Source organism: Heterocephalus glaber, unplaced genomic scaffold, assembly GCF_053883595.1.
Source record: "Heterocephalus glaber isolate CG9 unplaced genomic scaffold, H.glaber_assembly_v1.0 deba00001056, whole genome shotgun sequence".
In the NCBI taxonomy this organism is placed as follows: Eukaryota; Metazoa; Chordata; class Mammalia; order Rodentia; family Bathyergidae; genus Heterocephalus; species Heterocephalus glaber.
In genome coordinates this window covers 143,002-154,335 of record NW_028258182.1, presented here as the reverse complement: position 1 = coordinate 154,335, position 11,334 = coordinate 143,002, and the positions used below count along the sequence as shown (strand labels likewise).

At 35.3% G+C, this 11,334-nt stretch overlaps 1 protein-coding gene across 4 annotated transcripts; it reads left to right on the top strand.

The window, feature by feature from the left end:
* Positions 1-29: 29 nt before the first annotated feature.
* Ankra2 (ankyrin repeat family A member 2) lies at positions 30-10,934 on the top strand. Of its 4 annotated transcripts, none has more exons than XM_004874152.4 (9): positions 30-315; positions 2,582-2,975; positions 3,762-3,920; positions 5,836-5,901; positions 8,086-8,183; positions 8,695-8,820; positions 9,135-9,201; positions 9,703-9,783; positions 10,425-10,934. In XM_004874152.4, the coding sequence occupies exons 2-9, from the start codon at positions 2,687-2,689 to the stop codon at positions 10,478-10,480; spliced, it is 942 nt and encodes a 313-aa protein (XP_004874209.1). In that variant the 5' UTR covers positions 30-315; positions 2,582-2,686; the 3' UTR covers positions 10,481-10,934. The 4 variants fall into 4 exon arrangements, with proteins under 4 accessions (XP_004874209.1, XP_004874210.1, XP_021107329.1 ...); XM_004874153.4 differs by having other exon boundaries at positions 66-315; positions 2,582-2,988; XM_021251670.2 differs by lacking the exon at positions 30-315 and adding an exon at positions 484-622.
* Positions 10,935-11,334: the final 400 nt, after the last annotated feature.

The following is an 11,334-nucleotide window of genomic DNA, read 5'->3' as shown; positions in this document are numbered from 1 at the left end:
ATTACGTAACGCGCAGGCTCACGAGACTCACGCAACCCGGAAGACTCAGGGGCGGTCAGGAGGGCGGGGCAAACGGGAGGAGGAGTAGCCACCGGAAAAGGCTGAGGCGTTGCTCTAGTGACCCAGAGCTGTCACCTGAAATGACTCTATCACTGTAGCATTCCCGCAGGTGGACTGCGGAGCATAAAGGCAGCTTAAAAAACCCCAGAAATCCTGGAAATCCTCTTGGGCGCAGCGATATGGAACCTTTTCTTGCTAGAAGGCAAAACAAGAAATCGGAAGTGACGTCGCGGCCAAAACAAGCGCAGGCTTGAGGTCTGTACCGAATCTGGGTCCCAAGGCCTCCCAGGGAAGGGCCGACCGCTCCATGCAAGCTCCCCCCCCCCGGACCCCTGGGTCCGCTCTCCTGGGGAGCTCGTTCCCACCTGGGCGCTTGTAGCGACACCCGGGACACCTGTCGCTTGTGGGGCCTCATTCATTTCCACAGCACCTTCCTCTCCATGTAGGACAACTTCAGGGTTTCGAAGAATCGGGGCTTCTACTAGTATCTTCCACTAGCGCCTAGCCGGGTTGCTCTCTTACCGCGTTAGACTTTTCCATCCCTGAGCTCTGACAGATCGAGGTGAGCCTAGCTACCCTTGGCCTTACCTCTTTTTCTCACCGTCTCCTCTTCAGAGTCACCTCTTTTTCTTTTCATCTCCCAGACTTCAAGAATTTGGCTTCCGAGTCAACTTTGCTTCTCCTCTTCAGGGTTGCGCGGAGACAGGCGTTGTTTTCACCTTCCTTCCCCAAGCACCTGTGCTGTTCTCCTCTCAGAGGTTGATGATTCTGTCTGAAAACCCTGATTGATAACATAACCATTTAGAGTTAGAGTATTAGTGCTGCCCATTTCAACACCTTCATTTTGTAATTGAATCTCAGAAAATTTATTTATGGATCCAGGGTGGCACAGCTAATTAGTAGATGTTGGAAGTGTAAAGTCAGATCTAATCAGCAAATATTAGACAGAAAAGAATGTATAAAAATATTAGAGCCCAGATCAGAAAACACTTATGGAGCACCTGGTAGGACCAAGGGCATTTCTGTATGCAATGATTAGTAACAATGGTGTCTATCACAGAGTTTTTGATTTAGTGTTGAAAAGACAGTTTTAAGAGATTGCCAAATGCTAAAAATAGATCCAGATGGAGGGTGCTGAGAAAGCGCAGGGAAGTGGCACTTAGTGGGCCTTTGAGTAGGAGAATGGAGGAAATGGTTCTTCCCTCAGCAAACGCAGTTCACATTGTACATTGTCATTTAAGGACCCAGAGACTTCCTGCATTGCACTTCTATCTCCACTTAAGTCAGTAATTTTCTATTCTGGTTTCTTCCTTTTCTTTTGCTAAGATATATTACTTTTGTCACCTATTATTTTTGTTTGTATTATTTTTTCAGTTCTTTCTCCTAGGAAGTTTTGTACTAGTTGAGTGCCTGCTGCTTATTTTAATGGTCAGAGTGATGGAATTAGTAGAGGTGGATAAAATTCCTCATAATCCACGAAGCTTCCTTTTCCTCCTCTCCTAGGTGCACAAGATTACCTGCACTGCCTACTCAAAAGATTGTTAAAAGGATCGGTGTTTTAAAACTGTAAACAGTGGTTATCTATAACTGTATGGTTTGCTAACCCCTGCTCCACTGTGATCCTAATGCATTTTTCTCTTTTCATTCTAATTTTAAAACTCAAAATTTCTAAAAGGGAGTAAACTCTAATGTGAAAAATCAACTGGGTATTCATTTTCTTCCTGTCTCGAGGGATCATCTATCTGGGACAGTTGGATATCTTGAGAAGCCAATCTATAATTTACATAGTTTATTTTTCACAAAAATCTACATTAAGTTGCTAATGCTTAATCTGAACAAAAACTGATAAATACGTCATCAGTTCATCAAAACTAAAGCTTTGTAAAGCTTTTCACTAGCGAGGAATCACAAGTGTTACAAATAGCAATGCTATAAAGCTAGATGTAACACAAGTTATAACAAATTCAAACTAAGCACCACTTAGATAATCATAGCATGTTTTTAAAAGTGAACTTCAAGTAGGAGGTTAAAGTTTTAAAATTGAAAGTTTGTTTTCATTGGTAGCTAAATCTTTTGGAAGTGGTGACTAAAATTTGTTAGAATGTAATAATAGAGGTGATGATGTTTTGTTTTGTTTTGTTTTTCTGGTACCTGGGCTCAAACTCAGGACCTTGCGCTTGCAAGGCAGGCAAGGTGCCACTGAGCTAAATCCACGGCCTGATAATGTTTCTATGTTTCACTTATTCTTTACCAAGATCCTCCAAGGTTTATAGTGGTAACCCTGTTTTACAAATAAGACAGGCTCAGAAAGGTTCAGCAAGTTGTACAGGTCACACAGCTAATAGATGGTAAAACTTGTATTCATACCTAGGTTTCTCTACCTCTGGATATTGTAGGCTTTCTATTATGTAATAGATTCTTTAAGAGCACTGTTTGGATACTTGATTGAAAATTATTATTTTTTTTTTTACTTTTTTACTTAAGTTGATATACTTTTAATTATCTAATATTTTTCTTTCAGATTTTTAAATATCTAAATTCTAAGAATACACTGGATATCACTCTTATAATTCCAAGAGGAAATCATGAAGAAGTGTTTTAATTATTGAAAACTATAGTTGAAATCATGGCTACATCATCAAACCTGGATATTGGAGCCCAGCTGATAGTGGAAGAGTGTCCCAGCAATTATGGTCTCTCTGGCATGCCAGACATTAAAATAGAACATCCACTGGACCCAAATTCAGAGGAAGGATCAGCTCAGGGTGTTGCCATGGGAATGAAATTCATACTGCCCAACCGCTTTGATATGAATGTGTGTTCCCGATTTGTGAAATCCTTAAATGAAGAGGATAGTAAAAATATTCAAGATCAAGTTAATTCTGACCTGGAAGTGGCATCTGTCCTATTTAAAGGTTGAAAGTTATGGTATAAATATCTGCCTTTGCTTTTATTTGAGTGGGGATTTTTTGTTGTTGTTTTGATCTACGTTTTGGTTTTGTTTTCTTTCTGTTCTTTTGGTTTTTTCTTTTTCCATCATGGGATTTGGAGTTCAGGAAGAGTTTGGAAGACATCTTTTAATAGGATTTTCTAGAATCTCACAGAAACCAGAATTAAGTAATTTCATATTACATAATGTCTATTTTAAAGGAAATAGATTTTTAAAAAATTTCTTGCCTATTCTTTATTTATGAATTCTCTAATGAAGTTTTTATTGTACCTTTTAAAAATCATAGGAGAAAAATTCCTCACTCCTTTTTTTTTGGGTACCGGTAATCGAACTCAGGACCTTGCGCTTGTGAGGTAGGCGGCAGAACCACTGAGCTAAATCACTGGCCCCTCCTCACTCCTTTTTGAAATGAATTAGCTTGATATTCCCTGTTCGTGAATATTTCATTTGTAATAGTTTCAAATGCTTTAATTCAGTAGTCTGTCAACATACTTTAGATTTACTTTTATAATGATCTATTGAATAATAAAATAGAATGAAATTGCTCAAGATTAATAATTTTCTTTCTGGAACTTTCACTTTGGTAGTATAGACTTTTATGACCAAAAAAATGTAATATCACATAATTGTGCTTAATTAACACTATTATACTACATAATTTCTTTTCTAATGTCAACATTGACATAGGACTTTTATTGAAATGCTTTGTCATTAAAATATTGTTTTAATGTGTTTAAATTTATTTTTTCAGCTGAATGCAATATCCATACATCTCCTTCTCCTGGAATTCAAGTAAGACATGTCTACACACCCTCTACCACAAAGCATTTCTCACCCATTAAACAGTCAACTACTTTAACCAACAAACACAGAGGAAATGAGGTCTCTACCACACCTCTGTTAGCAAATTGTAAGTATGTTCTACTAATGTGTTAAAATGTTATTGCTAGTAGAGTAGTTTCAAGACTTTGGCTTTGAAATACTATTTTCATGAAATCCACAATCTCTTTTTGAAAACTGAAATGATGTCCTCATACTTTTAGTAACTTAAAACTTTTTCATATATCATTACATATTTAAATGCTAACGTCTTTCTCTGTTGAGAAAAAATACAGATTGAAATGTTAATTATTAAAAACTTTATATATCTTTACTTTAAAAACAGTAATTGGCTGGCATGATGGCACACACTTGTAATCTCAGCACTCAGGAAACTAAGGCAGGAGGATTGCTACAAGTTCAAGGCCAGCCTGGCTGGGCTACATAGTGAATTCAAGGCCAGCCTGAACTACAGAATGAGACCCTATCGCAAGAAAATAAAAACAGCAATTAGTTGTGAACTTTTTGCAAATTAAGATGTTGTCATTATATTGTGTTTTTAGTGCAAAGTTTCATGTTTTACTTATAAACAAGATCACTAATAAATGATTTTGTAGGAAAAGCTGAGTGATTTCTATTATAATGTTGCTTTTGAATATAATAGTTTGAATACAAAACCACCTCTTTTAAAACTTTGAATCCATAACTTTTAAGGATGTATGATCATTATAGAGAAAATGAAGTTTTTCTATTTAAGTTAAAAATATTCAAAGCAGAATAGATATATAAATGAGTGATAAACAGCAATTTGATGTTAATCACTGAATTTGAAAATATAATATAAATATACCTATATTCCAAAGCTCTGTGAAATCTTTATTTTTTTGTTGGACATACTAAATCCCTCCTGATTTCTGAATTGCAAGCTGTAGTAGCTAAGCCAAAAGGAGTCTTCCTCTAGGCCTCTCCCTCCACCTGTTGGCACATCGGGCTTACTGAAGTCCTCCTAGCTACTTTCCTTTGTGTATTAAGTTACATAATCATATCACTAAGGTCAGTGATCAAGCAATATTAAGGCTTTTTATAAGAACTCCCAAAGAACAATGCCTTTGTGGCATTACTCTAAAGACATTGTCTTAAAATATCCCAACCAGGGCCGGGGCTTTTAGCTCAGTGGTTCTGCTACCTGCCTCAAAAGCACAAGGACCCGAGTTTGATCCCCGGTACCAAAAAAAAAAAAAAAAAAAAAGAAAATATCCCAACCATAGAACTTCTCAACTGAAAAGAAATAAATAGTTACAGATCATTGGTTCAGATCCTTCATATTACAAACAAAAATATTTAATCAGTTATCCAAGATCACTTGGCTGATTTGCCACTATTAGGCCTGTCCTCAAGAATTTACTCTCAAGACCAATTTTCCATTTATGACCTCACTTTTCCTAACGTGAAGGAAAACCCCTGGGCTCTTGAAATAAAAATATTTAGGATTTCTAAAAAGCTAGGCACAATGGCACACCCTTGTAATCCCAGCTATATGGGAGGCTGAGGTGGGAGGGTTACTTGAGAGTTTGAGACCACCCTGGGCAACAAGGTGAGATGCTGTCTCAACAAAACAAAACAAAAGCCAAAAAAATACTTCAATGGACTCAGTCAGTAAGAAGACAAAAAGAATATCTTTGTGTCTTTTAGACCTGTCTTCTTCATAAGGTTGGATACAGAGATAACATTTTTGAAATTAAGTGCCTAAGCCATTTCTTCAGAATAAAATAATTTTGTTGAAAATAACAATTTGCAGATGTCAAATTACAGTACCTTCAGTGAACATGTAATAGTCATTCTCAGGTGCAGAACAGGTACCTGTAATGTTAGGTTATACTTTAACTTAGATTGTTTTAAATAAAAAATGAGTTCTTATTTTGGGAAAGAAATTTGCCCCACAAGCATGAACTGTGGGACAATGAGCACGGCAGATGCACACACAGCGTTTTCTGGTATTGTTTCAGCTTTGTCCATCCACCAGTTGGCAGCTCAGGGAGAGATGCTCTACCTGGCTACTCGCATTGAACAAGGTAACATTAAAGTAAATTCAGTGGGATTTAATAGATTTGTTTTATTTTAATATAAGAAAGTATAAAGATAAAAATAATTGCGTAGTATCACTGGGGAAATAACCCAATGGATAGTGAAAAAAATTAAGTAATGTAAAGTATAAAATTATAGCTTCCCTTACCACTCTAACCTTCTCCATAAAAGAATTACTTCTTATATTTTCAAAAAATTTTTCTAGAAAACGTTTCTATTTTGGGTTATGTGTGAGAACATGTATGTGCTTTTTGTTATTTGCATACACAGACAAATATCATACATATTATTATTAGCTTTTTCAATTAATGGTTTGGAAAGCTTTTCATAGATCTGTTTTGTTCCCTTTAATAATTCTATAATTTAAAAAATTTAAAACTGCATATATATATTTATTTATTTTCTAAACTTTTGCTGCTAAATGACAGTAATATTGGCATTCTTTTAAAATATATCCATTGGGTAAATCTGTACAAACAGATTTGCTGGGTCAAAGGGCATATGATTGTTGTTTGTTTGTTTGTTTGGTCCTGGGGATTGAGCCCAGGGCCTCACACTTAACTAGGCAACACTCTACCACTGAGGTACACACTCAGCCCTGAATTTTTATTTTTGTATATATAACCACATGGTTGGTCCTTGCACTGGAGTTAGTTTCTATTTCCTCATACCCTCACTGACACAGAATATTATCAGAGGTTAATTTTCACTAATCTGTGGGTGAAAAATGGAATCTCACAGTAATTTCTTTATATTTTAAAAATTGTCATCTCCTTGAGTTTCTTTTTGTGTATACTGCCTGCCATATATTTATGTACTTGAACTCTTATCTAAATAAAGGAAATTAGCTGAGTGTTGTTTATGTTGCATATAGTTTTTCCTAATTTTGTCATTTTTCTTTTGACTTATTTTATGATTTTTTTCCAATAAGGGCTTAACATTTTAAGTGGCAAGAGTTTCATATCCTGCTTAGTGTAAGGATTTCCCACTTGGAAACTTATTCATTCTTATTTTAGAATTTCTGTGGTTTCCTTTCTTTACATTTCAGTCTTTGACTCATATGGAATATGTGTTGATATAATGAGGAAAAGATCAAGCAAAAGATTGCTTTTATTTTTATTCTTTAAAAAGTTAGGTATTTGGGTCCAGGGATTTAGCTCAGTGGTTCTGGTGCCTGCCTCACAAGCGCAAGGTCCCAAGTTCAATCCCCGGTACCAAAAAAAAAAAAAAAAAAGGTATTTGTCCTAACAGTGTTTATTGAATTCAGGGGGCATGATCAATGAGTTTTGTTTTTGAAATCATGTTATTTTTATAAGAAAGGCTTACTTAATCATTATCTTTCTGTTTGTATGTAATTATTCAAAAATTTAATTCTCAGTCTGCTAAATAAACTCACAGAAAAATTTGTAGAGCTTATAACTAGTATAGGGAATGAAATGAGGTTGAAGGTGGAATTTCATGGTACTACATTGCAGATTATTCTGTCTTACTATTATGTTAGCAAACCACACGAATGAGAGAAGTTCATAGGCAGCAATGTTAGTTACAGAGTTGAAGGTAGCGTTAATAAGATTTTGAAGTTTATATAGTAACATACATTTATGTAATGCTAAGGGCTATAATATAATCTCATTTTTATTGTGATCCTCCCAACTAGACAGAGGTAAGCAAGACATTCTGTATATTTGAGAAGTAAATGAACTGCCCAAGGTCACAGTGCTAGAAAGCAACAGAGCCAGTATTCAAACTCTGGTCTCTTGATTCTGAGACCAATGTTCTGTTGATTGCCTTGTGCTTAGCATGTATCATGTCTGATAGCTTATTCTTCTTTCCTTCCTTTCATTCTTTCCTTTCTTTATTTACTTACTTGTGGTGTTGAGGATTGAAGCCAAGGCTTCAGGCATGCTAGGCATACCACTGAGCTCCCTTCACCTTCCAGCTCTGGTGGCTTATACTTTAAAGAATATACTGTGTGAACCCAGCCATGTACATTGAGGCACATTTTAATACATTTATGCTACAAATTGCAACAACACATAATAGGGCTTCATCAAACAAAAGTCAGCACAAAATGAGCTTCATTAAGTAATTTTAGAATGCCAGTAATTTCATAGTGATATTAATATGTGGTTATTAAATTAGATCACAAAAATTGCTTTTCTTTTAAATAGAAAATGTTATCAATCACATGGATGAAGAAGGATTTACTCCTCTGATGTGGGCTGCAGCACATGGGCAAATAGCTGTGGTAGAATTTCTACTTCAGAATGTAAGGAAAATACCTCAGAAAATGTATATGTATAGTTACTTAAATTCAGTTAATTCTTTAAAAGCTTCTATATCTCTGGCCAGCTAGATATAATGATGGAAGGTGCAACAAAATTATTTCAATGCTTTTCATATTCTCATGGAACTTATGTCTAGTTGGGAAGGCAATGCTAATCTTAGAAGAAACAGTGAGAAATAATTTAATGTTCAGCTCCCCCAAGCACAATAGGAATAGAAATACTGTCAGCCCTGTAGGAGGAGGCTTCTTAGAGGAGCTGTGACTCGACCTCAGAGTGAAAGACTAGTTAGGAAGGAGACAGCTAGAGGGAGGAAGAAAGGCATTCAGACAATCTTGGTAGTAACAGCATCCATAAATAAAAGTTTACATTATTTCCATATTAACCCCAGAGCATTATCTGACTTTAGTTTTGGATTGTAATTTGTATTGACAGAATTAACAACATTCTTATTCAAATTAATTGAAAGTCTTTTATTTCCACTTCTCACACTAGGGTGCTGATCCCCAACTTTTAGGGAAAGGTCGAGAAAGTGCACTGTCATTGGCCTGTAGTAAAGGCTACACGGATATTGTCAAAATGCTGCTTGATTGTGGAGTTGATGTAAATGAATATGACTGGGTGAGTCTATGATTCTGAATTTAAAATCACTATAAAAAACTCTAGAATTTATTTGCTTTAGGGGAAACTATAAATTTTATTAAGCACCTGGGGGGAAAAAAAAGTTTTTATTTAACTACCCAGAAAAACAAGTTAATGTCATAAACTCAATTATTCTATTTAAGTATTCTTCACAAAGTATTAAAAGCTTCTTAAACTACTTTTATATGCCCAATTCTTAGTAAAACATGTGCCCAGTTCTTAGTAAAATTTTCCACAGTAGCATTTAGTTGACTTTTGCTCCCACTGAAAACTAAAATCTTTTACTTTTGCAGAATGGAGGGACACCTTTGCTTTATGCTGTACATGGGAATCATGTGAAATGTGTAAAGATGCTTTTAGGTAAGCAGATGAAATGAAAACTATTTAGAAAATGCCATATGAGGGTTTTACTTTCTCAACTTGGCTTCCCCTGGTATTAGGAGAGCCACGAACTGTTGTTGAATACATTCATCCTGCGTCTGGAGCAGGCACTTGCTACCACCTAGTTGCAGTGAGAAGCAGCCCCATTACACGCCACATCTAGAGTGGGAGCTTTCATTCTTATTGCTTCCATTTGGGATCACGCTGGAATTCACTAGTGTTTTCCATGTCTACAGTGTCTTTCCGCATGAGTTTTGTCTTTGATTATGAGTTTCAGCCACTCTAGAGGACACCTCTTTGAGTGTCTTCCCTCCAATTCACCGAAGCAAAGTCTGTGTACCCCATGTATACTGACTGCTTTTTGAAAAATCCTGAAAATACCTTCCAAATTGGCTGAAAGTCTGTTTACATATGAGCCAGTAATAGACAAATATACCCACATTTCCATTTACTTATGTGGATTTTTCTATTTTGGTATAGAAAATGGAGCTGATCCAACGATTGAAACAGACTCTGGGTATAATTCTATGGATTTAGCAGTAGCCCTGGGCTATAGAAGTGGTAAGTATTTTAGGACGGACTCTCAGGTTTCATTTCATTAAAGCTGTATAAATAGTTTAAGCCAGTTCCCCAAAATATTTTCATCACTTGCAGTCAAAAAATATTGCATGTTACCCTAACTCCCAAATTACACTTAAAACTGTGGACAAAGTAAACAAATTCCTACAGAGTTAAGAAATGAGTTTGTTTACTATGCTTTTCATTGATCCAAAAAATTAGTTACTGGCAGATTGGTGCATACCTTATTACGAGATTAATATTTGTATAGCAGATTATTTGTAGAACAACCTTCTACCCTAGATTCTTCAGTTTAAACATTTTTAAAACCTAGACACAGAAAGTCCAATAATATGGACAATTACTAAGTCAGTGACCAGCTGAGTTCTAAGTTTTTAAAGTATTACATTGCATTATCATCCTCCAGCTATGAATTTTCCTATTTAGAAATAGCTTTAAGAAAACAGGCGGATGGCAGGATTTAGTTAAGTGGTTCTGTGGCCTGCCTCGCAAGTGCAAGGTCCTGAGTTCGATCCCCGGTACCAAAGAAAAAGAAAAAGAAAACAGTGGGGGTTAGTTGTATTTGATAGTTTTTTAAAGTTGGTAAACAGCATGCTGAGATCTTGCTTACATGGCTGTTCTAGTTCAACAGGTTATTGAGTCACATTTGTTGAAGCTGCTTCAAAATATCAAGGAGTGACACAGTCCTCAGAAAATGTAATCTGTCCTCTGTTCACTTTCTAGTCCTTATAAATGATAGTTTTGTTTACTTTTAAATTTTTACCTCCATTGCAATATTTTCTGATTTTTTTGTAAGTTTTAATAAATATTCTTCTAAGTAATTCACTGGTTTGTAATAAAAATGTTGATGCTTTTTATAAATGTGTTTTACTGTATATTTTAAATTATAAATTAATGTTTTGTGGCATGTAAATTTTTATGGTACAGATAGTTATTGTCTTTGTATCAAGTGCTGTAATTTGACACTTTCAAAAATTTTTCACCCTATTCATTTTCTCTCTTGTATTAACTCATTGACTTTACATAGAGTTTGCTATAAATCCATAGGGAAAACATGTTATTGTTTAATTAAAAACTGCACAGTGTGATTGTTTACAAAATGGTGTTATAAATAAAGTACTTTTTCTGTTGGTTTGCATTCTAGTTATTTTTAATTATATACAAATTTCTTAGGATTTCTAGTTTAACTTTTCTGCCCTGCAGGTCAATCCATAAAGATTTATTGATTTTCATTTCTAAAAGTATTAGAATATTTTTCTATTATAAATAAAATTCTTACAAGGAAATATCCTCCATGAAGAAGTCGACTATTCAATACAAGTGAGATGCTCTTATACCAGAAGAGCACTATAAACTTGTTTCATCAAAATCTAGAAATGAGAGCCATGGGAGAGGATTTGATTTGACCACTGTGTGGGGGACTTGATTGAGTTAAATAATGTCATCTGAAAAATAGATGTTATATCAGTTATGATATTTTGGTTGTAAGCCACAAAGTCTTGATCTGCCTAATTTAAGCAAAAAGGAATTAGT